This window comes from Pyrus communis, chromosome 4 (assembly GCF_963583255.1).
Source record: "Pyrus communis chromosome 4, drPyrComm1.1, whole genome shotgun sequence".
In the NCBI taxonomy this organism is placed as follows: domain Eukaryota; kingdom Viridiplantae; phylum Streptophyta; class Magnoliopsida; order Rosales; family Rosaceae; genus Pyrus; species Pyrus communis.
In genome coordinates, this window is record NC_084806.1 from 12,611,340 (window position 1) to 12,627,307 (window position 15,968).

General features: G+C 38.8%; 2 protein-coding genes across 2 annotated transcripts; both read left to right on the plus strand.

The window, feature by feature from the left end:
- Window positions 1-6,357: 6,357 nt before the first annotated feature.
- Window positions 6,358-7,572, plus strand: LOC137732709 (uncharacterized). Its single transcript, XM_068471997.1, is given in 3 exon segments — window positions 6,358-6,366; window positions 7,037-7,157; window positions 7,160-7,572. Coding segments are annotated over 3 exon segments (543 nt in total).
- Window positions 7,573-10,539: 2,967 nt separating this feature from the next.
- On the plus strand, window positions 10,540-11,379 carry LOC137732254 (uncharacterized). The gene has a single exon (XM_068471558.1). It carries the CDS (start codon window positions 10,709-10,711, stop codon window positions 11,267-11,269), a length of 561 nt encoding a protein of 186 aa, XP_068327659.1. The 5' UTR covers window positions 10,540-10,708; the 3' UTR covers window positions 11,270-11,379.
- The last annotated feature ends 4,589 nt before the right edge of the window (window positions 11,380-15,968 follow it).

Consider the following 15,968-nt stretch of genomic DNA (forward strand, 5'->3'; position numbering starts at 1 on the left):
AAAACTGTCTTTTCACGCGTACGTTTTTAAAATTCTCAGGACGGGCTGTTACAACCTACCCACCTTAATAGAATTTCGTCCTGAAATTCAAAATAACCAAATAATAAACCCCTAGTGATCAAAGAACAACCGAGGATACAAATCCCTCATCCGATCTTCTGTTTCCCACGTAGCTTCCTCCACTGAATGATTTCTCCACAAAACTTTCACTAATTTCACCGTCTTGTTCCTCAGAATCTTTTCCTTCCAATCTAGTATCGTCATTGGTTCCTCGTCATAAGTCAAATTTGGATTAATTTCCAAGGGTTGAGGAGGTATCACATGAGACGGATCAGCAACATAATGTCGAAGCATAGACACGTGGAAAACGTTATGTACTCTAGCCAACTCCGGAGGCAACTCCAACCTGTAAGCTACCTCACCAACTCACTCTGTGACCATGTATGGTCCAATGTACCTGGGACTCAATTTACCTTTCTTCCCAAACCGCAAGACACCTCTCCATGGTGAAAGCTTCAGAAATACCAAATCGTCAACTTCATACACTCTGTCCGTAGCATGCCGATCTGCTAAACTCTTCTGCCTGTCCTGGGCTGCTTTCAGGTTAGACTTAATTACCCGAATATTTTGAGTAGTCTCCTCCACAATCTCTGGACCCACTAAGACTTTTTCTCCGACCTCTAACCAACACAACGGTGTGCGACAAGATCTACCATACAATGCCTCAAATGGTGTCATGCCGATACTCGAATGAAAGCTGTTGTTGTAGGCAAATTCCATTAAATCCAACCGCTGGTGCCAAGCATCACTAAACTGTATCACCGAAGCTCGCAACATATCCTCCAAGGTCTGAATAGTTCTCTCTGACTGTCCGTCCGTCTGAGGATGATACGCTGTACTGTAAAGTAGTCTTGTACCCAAAGCTTCCTGAAATGCTACACAAAACTTAGATGTAAATCGTGGATCACAATCCAAGACAATACTCACAGGGACACCATGGTATTTCACAATCTTCGAAATAAACAACTCCGCTAAACGGCCCAAAGAATACTTCTCCCTCACTGGAATAAAATGTGCCAACTTAGTAAGCCGATCAACGATCACCCAAATACCATCAAAACCATTATGTGTACGCGGAAGCTTGTACACAAAATCCATAGTAATATTTTCCCATTTCCACTCTGGAACGGGAAGCGGCTGCAACAACCCAAACGGCTTCTTCCTTTCCGCCTTAGCTTGCTGACAAACAGCACACCTACTCACATACTCAGCTATTTCCCTCTTCATACCCGGCCAATAATAAAATGGTCGAATGGTATGATACATTTTAGTAGCTCCAGGATGCATGGCATAAGCCGAGATATGTGCTTCATTGAGAATTGCTTTCTTTAATTCCAAATTATTAGGCACGAACATTCTACCCTCTTGCATCAACATGCCATCCGATTCACGAACTCTGAGGTCTCTCCTCCCTCCTCGATCTCGAGCTTGGATCAATTCCTGAGTTTCTCTATCAGCTACCTGAGCTTCAAGCACCCGATCGACCAAAATTGGCCTAACTTGAAAATTAGCAAGTAAAGCCACATCTCGATCTTCTGCTTCTAACCTCATTCCCGTAAAGCGTAAGTCTGCCAAAAGAGGAATGCGACTCGCATATAACGCATTAATGCGGCTCTGAGACTTCCTGTTAAGTGCATCAGCAACTACATTTGCACGACCAGGGTGATAATCAATCGTGCAGTCATAATCACTGAGCAACTCCAACCACCTCCTCTGACGAAGATTAAGATCTTTTTGCGTAAAAAGATACTGAAGACTCTTGTGATCTGTAAAGATCCTAGATTTCTTTCCGTAAAGGTAATGTCTCCATAACTTCAACACAAAAATGATAGCTGTTAACTCCAAATCATGTGTAGGCTAATTCAACTCATGGGGTTTCAACTGTCGCGAAGCATAAGTAATCACCCTACCATGCTGCATCAACACACATCCCAGACCATTCAAGGAAGCATCATTATAAACCTCGAAATCACCACTATCGTCCGGGAGTGCCAATACAGGTGCGTGAGTGAGACAATATTTCAATTGCTGGAAACTCTGCTCACACTTATCATCCCACTCAAATTTAACATCTTTCCTCGTTAACCTCGTCAGCGGTAAAGCAATCACAGAAAAATCCTTAAGAAACCGCCGATAATACCCTGTTAAACCAAGGAAACTCTTCACCTCTGTGACGGTTCGCGGTTGCTCCCAACTCTCCACAGCTGCAACCTTCTGAGGGTCCACCAAAATACCCTAAGCTGAAATGATGTGCCCCAAAAACGCAACTTGGTTTAACCAAAACTGGCACTTGCTAAACTTAGCATACAATTAGTGTTCCCTCAACCTTTTCAACATCAAAGTAAGATGTCGAACATGCTCCGCCTTGGACTTCGAATACACCAAAATGTCGTCGATGAAAACAATAACAAACCTATCCAAATATGGCTGGAACACCCGGTTCAATTGCCTGTAATCAATACATAGCCTCAAAGTTTCGTCTTTCTTTCTCACAAATAATACTGGAGCTCCCCAAGGTGAAGTACTAGGCTGAACAAAACCCTTATCCACTAATTCCTGCAACTGAACTTTCAATTCCCTTAACTCAGCGAGAGCCATACGATAAGGAGTCAAGGAAATAGGATTAGTACCTGGAAGCAACTTGATAGTAAACTCCATGTCTCGGTCCGGTGGTAAACCAGGTAAATCCTCGGGGAAAACATCTGGAAAGTGCCTGACTACTCTCACATCCTCAACTCTACTAGGAGCAGCCTCATCCAACACCACATGAGCTAAGTACCCCTGGCAGCCTTTAAATAACAACCTTTTTCGCTCGCAAAGCCGAAATAACACCATGTCTCACCCCACTCTGCTCGCCCACAAAAGTAACCTCAGGTAGTCCAAGACGATGGAACGTAACTATTTTCCCGTAACAATCAATATTGGTACAATTGAAATGCAACCAATCCGTGCCCAGAATCACATCAAAGTCAACAATATCTGATCAGCTGGGATAACCACATCCTCTACTATCACTGGACATCCTGGGTACACACGATCTATAATACATCTCTCCCCTCTAGGCATAACGAACTCTAAATCATACCCTAGAGGTGTGGGACGAGGTTGCGTCACTTGAGCAAATGTATGAGAAATCACAGAATGTGTAGTACCACAATCAATTAATACTCTAGCAAAATAACCAAGGATATTTAACGTACCCATGATCAAATCTAGATTGTTCTGAGCATCATGTAGAGAAATATTATGAATACGCCCCTGGGTCTGCTGTCGTCCACCTCGACCTCTGCTCGTCTGGCCACCACGACTCTGAGTGCCACGCCCCTGACTGGGCTGACCATACTACCTCGAAGACCCCACACTACTCGTAGCAATCTCCCCCTGCTGGAACTGTCCTCCCTGAAACCACTGAGAACCGTCTGCTGGAGCTGGAGGATACGGCATATAGCCACCAGAATACGGAGGATAACCACCCTGGGAATAGGGGTCCTGGGGATACTGATACTGTCCCGGGGCATAAGGAACAACATCACCCTGATAGTGGTAGGCACCACCTCGACCTGCCTGTCCATAACTACCCGGACCCTGAATCTGCTGAATCGGTGCAGGTGGCGGCAAGAAAGTCAGCTACGGCTTCTGCTGCTGACTCTGGGGACAATTTGCAGCCCGATGTCCCATCTGCCCACACGTAAAACAACCACTGTTACCACGCCTACACTCACCAAAATGCCGGTTATTACACCTGCAGCAAACTGGGGCCCTGCCTCTACCATCATCATCCTGTCTCTGGCCTCTAGCACCACCAGCAAACCTACCTCCACGTCCCTGACCAGTGGCGCTAAAATCACCGCTAGAAGAGCTAGAACTAGTGCCACCCCTCTTGAAGTTCTGTGTCCTACAAGGCCCGAGCGACGCCTGACCTTTACCCTTATCCTCTTTCTAATGATTACTATCCTTTTCTTCCTCCTCACTCTCGCTCGGTATGCTCTCAGAATCCTCAATCCTCAACAAAATCTCATAGAATTCCTGGTAGGTATCACAGTGGGTAGTGGTCGCCATCGAGCGCCACTTCTTCTTAGTGCCTAAACAGAAACGACGAAGCATCTCCGCCGGATTACCAGCAACATCTGGATGATAACGAGACAAATCAGTGAACCTCCGATAGTACTCATTAGCCGTCATCTTCCTCTGTCTCAGCTCAGTGAACTCCTGCTTCTTATGATCAATGTACTCAGGAAGTACAAACCTTCTTCTGAACAACTCTTGGAAAACATCACAATCAGTCATCTCAGCTGGAGTCAAACGACGGAGTTCCTGCTCCCACCAGGCTGCAGACTCCTTACCCAGAAACCATGATGTCGTCTCAACCTACTTCTCAACTGGAAGATTCCCCTGACTGTGCAAAACACGAAAAGTCTTCTCAATATGCTCTAACCATCGCTCTGCGCCCTCATAACCCTCATCTGGGAAGGGCGGATCGCCGACTGAATAGCTGTAGCGATAACTTCCCCCAGCTGAGCAATATCGGGGAAACTAGGCTCAGCAGAGCGACGTGGTTCCTGACGAGGCGGCATAGTTCTGACAGAAGACACCAAAACCATTAGAATACTCACAAAAGCACAGGACTGCCAAGCCTAGGCTCTGATACCAAACTGACACACCCCGGTCGAGATCAGGGCATGCTGGCCATCACGTGGAAGTGACGTAGCCATGTGCACAGTGCGGAAGCTAATAAAATAATGATGGAAATAGTAATACGAATAAATAAAAACTGGTTTACATAAAGTAATAACAAATGCAAGCGTAAGTGTGACGCTAAGTTCAGAGCATAAACCTAAAGCAATCCAAAAGAAAAGGACGCAACAATAGTACACCCGAATGTGACCCTACGCTGGTGATCGTCTGTTAGAAATGCCGGGAAAGTCCTCTGGGAAACCACCAAACCTGCTAGTCAACTAGAACCTGGAGGGGCGCAAAACAAAAGCGTGAGTGGGCAAAAACAAAGCTTTTCGAAAACCATTTAACAAATAAGTTCTAACCCCTCGCCGTAAAACTTGTATACTTCCCAGAAAATGGATATACACATATATATACCAATCATGCTCAAGAATATGCCATGCCAAAACCTCAAAATGAAATGCAAGTGCTTAGGTAAAAATCATATCAATAACATATAATCTGGCAGCTGGAGTCACCTAACGTGACCTGTACGGCTGAATCTAGAGCTCAAATCTCAATCTCAGTAACTAGACCTGCACACGAGTCGGAACCACCTAAGGTGGTCTGTACGACAGGCCTGGGTGTAATATATATAAACGCTCAAGTGCTACGATCACGTGAAGGCTGGGCTAGTAATCGCGGGTCACCTACGAGTCGGAACCACCTAAAGTGGTTTGTACGATAGGACTGTGCACCTAACTTGGATCTAAGCTGAGCGTGTGGTGCGGGAAGTGAACATCACGTGAAGGACTGTGCCCAACTCTGGGCGGGAGCACTAACACCGGGGGTGCATGTTATGAGCTCTCTACGTATCTCAAATCACTACTGAAAGTAAACATAATCACAACTCACCTGGCACTTACCTATGCGTCCGCAACACCAAATATGCATAAATATGAATGCAACTAACGATGCATAAACAACAGTAATATAATGCATGGCATATAACGAATAAACGTTTTAAATGAATTTCTGGGAAAATATATGTATATAGGTATATACGGAAAACCAAAAGCCCACTCACTGGTATGTGGAAGGGTCGTAACCCCCCTGCCTCGAGTGACCACGCTCGTCCTCGGGATAGGTATCACCTATATGCGAAACAACCACAAAAACGTAAAGGAAACGCACTAGGGGCAAAACTGTCTTTTCACGCGTACGTTTTTAAAATTCTCAGGACGGGCTGTTACATCCTTTCTCTGAACAGAGAAGAAGATTAGGTCAAATGATGTCCTTCTACATTTTTTTTTTTTTCCATTTGAATATTTATAGTTTTGATTTGACCGTTTGGTTTTCTTCAGTTTAGATTCTTTCAGATTTGATTCTTTAAGATTTTCAAGCCCTTGAATCTCAAAAATTTGCAACGTATACTTTATTGTCTTGCATATATATATATATATATGTTCCCTATTTTGAAGAAAAGATGTAGAAGAAAAAGAAACAACAACTTATTATTTTTTTAAAATTGAGTTCTGAAAGCAACATATATAAAAGGTGTGAATTCGAAAGTTCTTTCATTGTGCAAGGAATAACCTATTAGAAGAAAAAAGTTCTGGGTTGTTTTATCATGGGGACGACATGGTGTTTGTGAACTGCTTGCACACTTTGGGCAGAGCAGTGAAACGTCTTAAAGAGAGTGACTTAGTCCTCGACTTATCCCAAGAATCATTCACCACTTAAGGTTTCTAAATTTTTTCGGATAACTTTGCTCCTTTCTATTTCAATTTCCAACATGAAACGTATGTTTTTTTTTTTGTTTTTTGTTTTTTTTTTAATGCTTCAATAGAGTTGATAAACTCACTCTACAAATTTAAAACTTTTGCCCATTCTCTAGATTTAGAGACTCTCTATCCTACTCCTCAAACATTCTTCCAATTATTAAAAGATGTCTGCCAGCTTGTTTTATTTTTTTTAATTATCTTTGTCAACTTGTTTCTTATTATTAAATGATCAAATAATAAGACATTATTACGGTTTGGTGGTATTCTTCTTCACTTGGAAGTGAGAGGTCTTAGATTCGAATTTCGTGAATGACGAATTCAATACCAAATTAAGTTACCCGTTGTGTGGCATACCCAAACTCTCCCTCTTATTTGTGTAAAAATATTAATGTACTCAAACAAAACAAAACAAAACAAATATTTTGGGGACTCTCTTGGATATGTGCAATTAAAGATCGGAAGGAATCAAATGATCCATTTGTGAAACCCTTTTTTGTGAGTGTCATTAGAAAGCTTGCCTAGTGGCACCTTGACAGTTGGTCAACCAAGGCAGTGAGATTGACTTGTCCAATATCACACTGAGGCTGTTAGATCTCGCGGATATTGATGATTTCATGGTATGGTGCACAGATGAGAAAGTCCCAGTTTTCTGCTCTTGGAACCTTATGCCTCCAAAGAATAAGCCCTAGACTATATCAAGGATGTTATCATCCCGCACCCCTGGTTCAGGGCAATCTGCCTTGACAACAGGCCAATTGGTTACATTTTGGTGACCGCTTTCTCGGGCAATGATCGGTGCAGAGCTGAAATTGGATATGCTTTGGGGTCCAAGTACTGGGGCAAAGGGATTGTAACCCAGGCTGTGAAATTGGTGGTTGATGACATATTCAAGGAGTGGGCACATCTGGAGAGAGTCGAAGCTTTTGTTGATGTGGACAATGTGGGATCGCAAAGGGTGCTTGAGAAGGTAGGGTTTCAAAGAGAAGGCATGCTGAGAAAATATTTTATTTTGAAGGGAAGATGTAGGGACATGGTGATTTTCAGTCTTCTATCTACATATTGGAACACTTGATGTATTTGTACCCAATAAAAAGTAATAGGACAATTATGCAAAGTAATGTTCTATCTGATATATATTTTCGGTATACCTGTTTTAGTTCGGTCCCAAACCGAATCCAGTCCTAAATTCCAATTTGATTAAGTAAAATTTTGGGGTTGTCAAATTAAGAGAAGGGTTGTCATTTAATACTATGGTCAAGTGATATTACTCTTCACATGTAAGTGAAAGGTTAGGTTCAATTCTCGCCATAGGAGAATTTGAACTACATTATTGCTATCTTATTATGAGGTTAAGCCCCCTCTCCCCCTCTTAGTACAAATAATATTGTTTCTTTCCAAAAATTAAGAGAAGAGTAGGAGTTGGAGTTGTAATCAAATTGTTAAAGTTATTTCATACATTTTCATATATACAAGTGGCCCTCTACCATAGTGATAGAGATGAGTGTTGTCCTTGCACCAATGCGTGGGTTCAAACCTCATCTGCTTCCTAATCTAACATCTAATCTAACAAATATATCGCTTGACCAAAAAAAAAAAAAAAAAAAAAAAAAAGTTATTTTCATATATTAACCATGCTATTTCACATAGGGTTAATTATAGTAACATCAACTGAAGGTTAATGTATTTTCACAAAACTCCCTCATGTTTGAAACATGACACTAACATCCCCACATTTAATTTCACATAACCCTTTTTGGTCAAAAAATCATACTAATAGGCCAAATCGACCCTTACAATTACTTACAAACAAAATGAAAAAAAAAAAAAAAGACTTTATAAATAAAAAGTAAAAGAAATCAAATTAAAATTTAATAAAACATTAAAACAAACAAAAAAATTTGACAGAATCTCACATCTTCTCCTCCTCCATCTTCTTCACCCTTGAATCCAGACATTTAACTTCCCTTTTTTCACTGCGGACCCACAATTCCCAACTACCCTTTCCCCAACTCATTTCCAGCAACACCCTTGGTTCGTATGTGTTGATTTAGGGTTCTGGAATGCTTCGTATATGTATGATACAAGAAAAGAATAAAACTAATAAACCCTATCCTGTTTGCAAGGAGATAAGAAAGGTAACAAATCCTACTGTAATGAGGAGTCAACTCACGCCAACAAAAATTATATACAAATCAAATTTAGAAAGCATGAGAAGATTTCAGAAAATCAACGGAGATGGATTCAAGGAATCGAATACAAGCAATTTGTTTGTGCAGTTGAAGATCAAGAAAATGCATCTAGAGAGAAGATGATGAGGTTGAAGATCAAGAAAATGCAGCCAGAGAGAAGATGAGGGACAAACGATAATGTTCTTGTTTTGGACAAACAATAATGTTAATGAGTTAATTTGTCAAATGTTAGGAGGTAGCGGGATCGGCAGGGATCGAATCTGCACTAAAATATATATGTCTATTGCGGTAAATCGTCCTATGTTTATTTATAAGATTAAAATCATCTAATGTAATGTTTAATTTGATTTGACTGTTCTATTTATTTATAAAATCTCTTTTTTAGTATTTAAGTAATTAATTATAAGGATAGATTTGTCCTATTAGTTCGACTTTACCAAAATGAGTTATATGAATGAAAATTAAAACGTCAGGCAGTGTTAATGTAATGTTTCAAACGTAAGAGGATTTTGTGAAAACACGATAAATCTCAAAGAGTGTTTCTGTTATTAACCCATTCTTTCACTCAAATTTGACTTTTGGTAAATTAAAATAATTTGAAATATAAAATTTTAATTAAAATAAGTTCATTGCCTTATATTTCATAGGAATTTTACTAACATCAATCGTACGATGACAATTCTTTCTCCAAAACACATGATCAATTAGCCCAGTTGCACTAAGGTACCGTTTAACATGTAAACGAGATGAAATGGGATAGAATGGGACGGAATGGAGTTCTGTGCTACGTTTGGTATGAACAGACCGGAATAGGACAATTGTTCTTTTCAGTGTTTGGTACATAGGACGGAATGAAACGAAAAGATTAAATGAACAGCGTACTCATGTTTTTTATTTTTTATTTTTTATTTTTTATTTTATTTTTATTTTTTTTATTTTTTTAAGAATAGGTGATATTATTTACATTTAGAGGGTAGAAAGTGGACTAAATCTCATACCGGATTAGCAATAATGTGAATAAGCCCAAAACGACGACCATGACCTTGTCGTCGAACGGCAACAAAGAAGGAATTGAAAGAGATGATGCCAATAGAGAGGGAAGTCCAGTGAAAGTTGGTATTTGGTTATTATGGGACCAGTGAGTGGATTCTGTAGCAGGTGCGATGACGCTGCCATGGTTTCGACAGAAAAGAAGAGGAGGCATTAGATCAGCACATATGGGATCGACGGAGGAGGGGATATAGGTGGGATCGACGGAGGAGGGATTAGGTCAGCATATTTGGAGGGAAAAGGATTCTCGCCGGATCCTTTTTCTGGGACTCCGTGATCGTGTCCGTTTATCGTACATTATGCGGTCAGTTTTCGTTAAGTACTATTTATATTTAATTTTAAATTTTAAATTTTAAATGGTTTCTGATCGCATGATGTACAATGAACAGATATGATCACGGAATCCCTAGAAAAAGGATTCGGTGAGGATCTTTTTCCTATTTGTGGGGTAGAATTATTGCAAAAGAGAAGGGATATTTTGTCCAAGAAAGTTATAATTTTGTGTTTCACAGTGGAACAAGTTTGTTCCATGGGAGGAGAGTGGTACAAAAAATTGGACCAAATCCATTCCAAGAACAACGTGTGCCACGCTATTTTGTCACCCTAACTATTTCATCTCACTGCATTCCATCCCATCCTGCATAACACAATAATAACAAAAATGTCTTCTCCACAGATGAGCAATTACCCAGAGGTGGCCCCAACTTGTGTAGCCACTTGCCTAGTGGTGCCTTGTTACTTGGTCAACCAAGGCGGCCACAAGTACCCGTACTATTTGTGGCAGTTCGTCCAATTCTTGCTCGCCACTCAAAGGTAATTGACCAGCAAGGAACCCGGCTGGACCCTCTTCCATTTAATCCAACGTTATCTCCAAGCAACTTCTTGTGCCCTCACTTTCTATGCATACTAAACCCCAGATGCTCTTCAGACAATGCTCAAAAGTGAACGAATATATTGAGAATTGTTCATATGGAGGGAAGTTCTGCGATGTCAAATGGAAGAGAAGGCACTGAGATTGACCTGTCCAAGATAACACTGAGGCCGTTGGATCTCGCGGATATTGATGATTTCATGGTATGGGGCACAGATGAGAAAGTCACAGTTTTCTGCACTTGGGAACCCTATGCTTCCAAAGAAGAAGCCTTAAACTTTATCAAGGATGTTGTCGTCCCCCACCCCTGGTTTAGAGCAATCTGCCTTGACAACAGGCCAATCGGTGCCATTTCGGTTACCGCTTTCCCGGGCAATAATCGGTGCAGAGGTGAACTTGGATATGTTTTGGGGTCCAAGTACTGGGGCAAGGGAATTGCATCCCAGGCTGTGAAATTGGTTGCTGATACAATATTCAAAGAGTGGACACATTTGGATAGACTTGAAGCTCTTGTTGATGTGGACAATGTGGGATCGCAAAGGTTACTTGAGAAGGTGGGCTTTCGGAGAGAAGGTGTGCTGAGAAAATATTGTATGTTGAAGGGAAGGAGTAGGGACATGGTGATTTTCAGTCTTCTCTCTACAGATTGGCAAACTTGATGTATTTGTACCCAATAAAAGTAATAGGACAATTATGAATGTTCTATCTGATATGTATTTATGATTTTAATTAGTAAAAATGTAATGGTATTTCATGAATCCACCTTTTATATTATAATGATAATGTTCATGTTTTCACTCCTCCCACATTTATGATTTAACAAATTTTTATAGTTCGAACATTATAATCAGAATAGTTCATTCTTCTTATCATTATTTAATAATTATATAGAGAAAAAATTATTTAATTCGAGATCGTTTAATCATCTATGTGTCTTAAACCAATTAACGGTTTTAGTAACAAGCAATATCATCATGATGAATCATTGATTTATTTCATGTATATGAATAATTAAAACAAACTTCAAATTGAATAATTTTTTGCAGATATGATCTTCAAATAATGATAAAGAGAATGAACAGTTCTGCTTTTTATGTCTAGACAATAAAGATTCATTAATCGTAAGTGGAGAAACACAGACATATATTATTCTCAAAGGATGAATTAAGAGGCTATAATTTCATGATTTAATTTGTCTTCTTCGCCTAATTTCTCTAGGCAAAACCCAGACCCAGACCGTTGAGGAAGAGCATGATGGCATTCTTCAGGGATTTGATCTTCTCGGTGTCGTTTCCTTCGAGGGTTTCCTTGATCTCAGGGAAGCAGTGTGAAGTTATTGAAGTGAGAGCTCTCTCTCCTATGCAAACATGAAGACTGAGAGCGCGACACAGAGTATGGATTCCAATGTGACAATTTCTGAGGGTGATGGGAAGAGCGTGCAGCAGAACTTTGAGAGTGAAAGCCTCTATCAGAGACCCAACAAGTTGCATAATTCATCTGGGCTGAACCTCCTGTCGAGGGCGTGGTGCCCTTGTCGAAGTAGACCAGGAGATCTGGGCGTTTATTTGGATGGAGGGGATTTGGTATTTTGATTCTAAATATGTAAGTAAAGATTATAAATAGTCATAACAGCTAAAACAATTATGAATAAACAATAAAATAAATTATCTTTTTACATCCAAAAGAGTAAATTGCGGTTTGACATCTTGAATTATCAATCCAGTTGAAATTGACCCCTTAGACTATTTTTTTTGGTAAATTAGCCCCTTATTTAAAATCAGTCAATTAACCCCTTGCCGTTAGATTGAGGAATCAATTCTGTCAAATTCAAGGGCAAATTAGTCATTTATCATCAATTGTTACTTGTCAGCTCTAACCATAAGTAAAATTTTGAAACATGGACACAGAATAATTCAAAAACATATAGCATAATGAGAAAACATAATAATAATAAAAAAAAAAACAAAACGTTTACATAAAAGACCATCTCATATTGGCATTATACATTATTTTGTTTTCAAATATCATAAGTTATTGGTGATTATAGTTGACAAGTAAGAATTTATGAAGAAAAGACTAATTTTCCCTTGAATTTGACCAAACAGTGGATGAAATCTCCTGACAATGGGTCAATTAGTTGATTTCAAATAGTTTAGGGGGTTAATTTACTAAAACAAAATAGTTCAAAGGTCAATTTTAACTGGAGTACTAGTTCAAAAGGTCAAATGTTAATTTACCCCATCCAAAATCATATCATTTTTAGTCATTTACTATAGTTACAGCAGTTTCATATAAAATTTTACCAAAGACTCGAAAAATTGAATTTACACAAAAAAATTTATCAAACACTCAATTGCTTTATTAATTTTCATAGCATAGCAAAAACATGTTTTTTTTTTTTTTTTTTTTTTTGAACATAGCAATACAAAACTAGCCTTAAGGGTGTCATCCCTTTCTGGTCGTGCTTCATAAAAAGTGGAATATCCTATTAGAGTACAATATATATTATACTTTTTTACAAACTATTATTAAACACATTGGATTGGCATCATGCATATACTTTTAAGTATTCATCAATGCGTGTATATTTCACTTCTGGGTAAAGCTTTGAAGCTTCTTCTACTCCTTCTCCCTTGATTTCAAAGTTCGTCAGATCGCTTTCATAGAAAATGTGGTAAAAATGCCCGACACCTACCTTACTTGCATAGTCCATACCTGAAACATAATATTTCAGGTAGAGAACAAAATCAAACTAGTACATAAAAATAAAACTCTCAAATGCTGACTAACCACAAGTAGCTATGAATGTTCATTGATCCTGTTCAGTGTTGTTGACAGATTAACATCCTATAATTTTGAGAACTAAAAGTACCCCAACTAAATGGTGTTAGATTGTAAACCATTGATTTTGAACATCACACAATCCGAGAGTTCAAATCTAAATTCTTAGCACTAAGTGGTGTCGGTTATTTTAATGTGTCGATCAAGCATGTAGTTTAGTATCCTAGTGGATATGGTGCTAGATTTTTACTTATATGTCTTGAGTTCAAACCTTTCATCTCCCTTAAATTATTGTAATAATTTTCAACTCTTCCCTAGAGACATTAATTAAGCACGTACGGATGAATATATGTTAGTAATTTTCTTGAACACAACTGATTTCAAATGATTAAATACCTTTTATAGAAGCAAGAAAGTCTTGTTTAGAAATGGTGATCTTTACTAGTTTCTTTCCGAGAAGGTTCTCCGACATTTCGACCAATTGTTTCTGTGTGTGCGTTTTCAGGTGGACGAAGGTACAATGTTTTGTTCAACGTTTGTGGATCATCTATCGTCTTGATCGTGTATGTTGCGATATCAGCTTCATCCATAAGAGTGACTAAACAAACCATGGAGATCGTCAACGTTTGTGGTTCAAGAGAAACCTGACTGTGGATTCCTCTTGTTCTTTATGCTCTGGGACTTCTGATACCATTCTTCATATTTTTAGAAACTGCCCAAGACAAGGAGTAATTGGGAATTGATGGGAATGCCTAGACAGGTACAACTCTCCTTTAATCATGATGTAACTGCTTGGGTGATGGCTAATTTGAAATCCAAGTTAGTATGGCCTGAAATCACTACACCCAATTTGTTCAGGGCTCTGAACAAATTGGGTGTAGTGATTTTATTTTTACTTGTTGGTATACATGGAAAGGGAGGAATAAACAACTCTTTGAAGACAATTTCGCAATCCCGCAATCTCCCAAAACTATTATTTTTAAGGCTGCAAATGAATGGTATGATGGCTCTAAGTGTGTATGCTCTAATGATCCTAAGATGCAAGTTTCTCTAGCTTGAGATCCACCTACTGCAGAGAGGGTGAAGCTTAATGTGGACGATTTTCAGACCAATGCTACTAGAAATATAGGTGCAGAGGAGTTTTTAGAGACAACATCACTAACTGGCTCGGTAATTTGGGCAAAGGGCAGATGATTGATGCTGAAATTTTGGGGGCCATATTTGGACTGAAATTTGCAGTTAATAAGGGTATTTCAAGATTATGTGTGGAGATGGATTCGGCTCTTGTGGTTAATTTAATTAATGATATGGCTAATATCAGCTTTCATCCTCTTGCCAACATCATTGATCAATGCCAACAACTTATGACACACATAGCCAAATGCGAGTTAGTGCACGTCTATCAAAAGAAGAACATGGTGACCGTTGGCATTGTTAATTGGAACTATAATATATATCTTGGGTATCATTATTGTGAGAATCTTCCTGATTGGATTAGAACTCGATTATTTAATGATATGATTCAATTAGGAATTTAAGGGATTTTAATGTAATTATAAACTCCCATGAGGTCTATGGATTTTAAATGATTCACACATGCTCACACGGATTGTGAAGAATTTGAAGGAGTATTATATTATGATGTTTAATGATTTTGGTGGAGTCTTATGGATTTTAATTGATTCACTTTAAACTCTTCAGCTCCGCACACATCGCCAACTCAAAAAACCATATAACCATATTTGGATGCAATGGTCTGACCAACTAAAATACTGTAATCATACACCATGATGCAGCAAAACAACAAAAACAAGTATAAGCAATTGAAAAACAAATAAATGTTAACCAACCAACAAGATAATTACATCGTAATCAAAAGATTCACAATAGGAGAAAGTAGGCATATAGACCTCTGTGTGTATTACCTACAGAATATGAGACTGCTTGTATTGTACAGAGTAATAACGCTGAAATCTTGAGAGGGGATGCATGATTTGCGAGGACCTTTAGTATTTATACCTCACATTCTAGAATCCTTCAAAATCCTCTAATTCATTGAATCTTACAAATTCACTGGCTTTTTGAATACCCTCAGACTTTAAGAGACACTTTCAAATTTTGGATTGAATACTATCAGATTTGGATTGAGTACTTAAAATCTGAATTGACAACCACTTGCATTTAAAACACTCAACTAAAATCATAAGGGAGATTTTATTTACACTCAATGATCCTATTTTCACACCCAACTTGAAAATTTTGTCCCGCAAACTTACCTTTTTGCCCTCAAATACAAAATTGACAAACTTGAAAAAAAAAAAAAAAAAAAAAAAAACAAAAAAAAAAAAAAGGACAGTAAACCCACCCAACAACCTACTGTGGCAGTGATCGGACTTAATTCCGATTGTCATTCCAAAAATTGTCGTCGCCGACCTACTCTTTATCTCGTCAATGATCAATTCTTCGTGCTCATCTCTATGGGGCTAGATTTTGGTCCGACTACTATTTCCTTAAAACTTAATGAACCAATTAAAAAAAAAAAAACTATCAAATTGCAGCTCAAAAAACTGGCGTGAT

Excerpts from the sequence above, each read along its gene's own strand:
- LOC137732254 (XM_068471558.1), top strand. The coding sequence starts at position 10,709 with ATGGAGGGAAGTTCTGCGATGTCAAATGGAAGAGAAGGCACTGAGATT.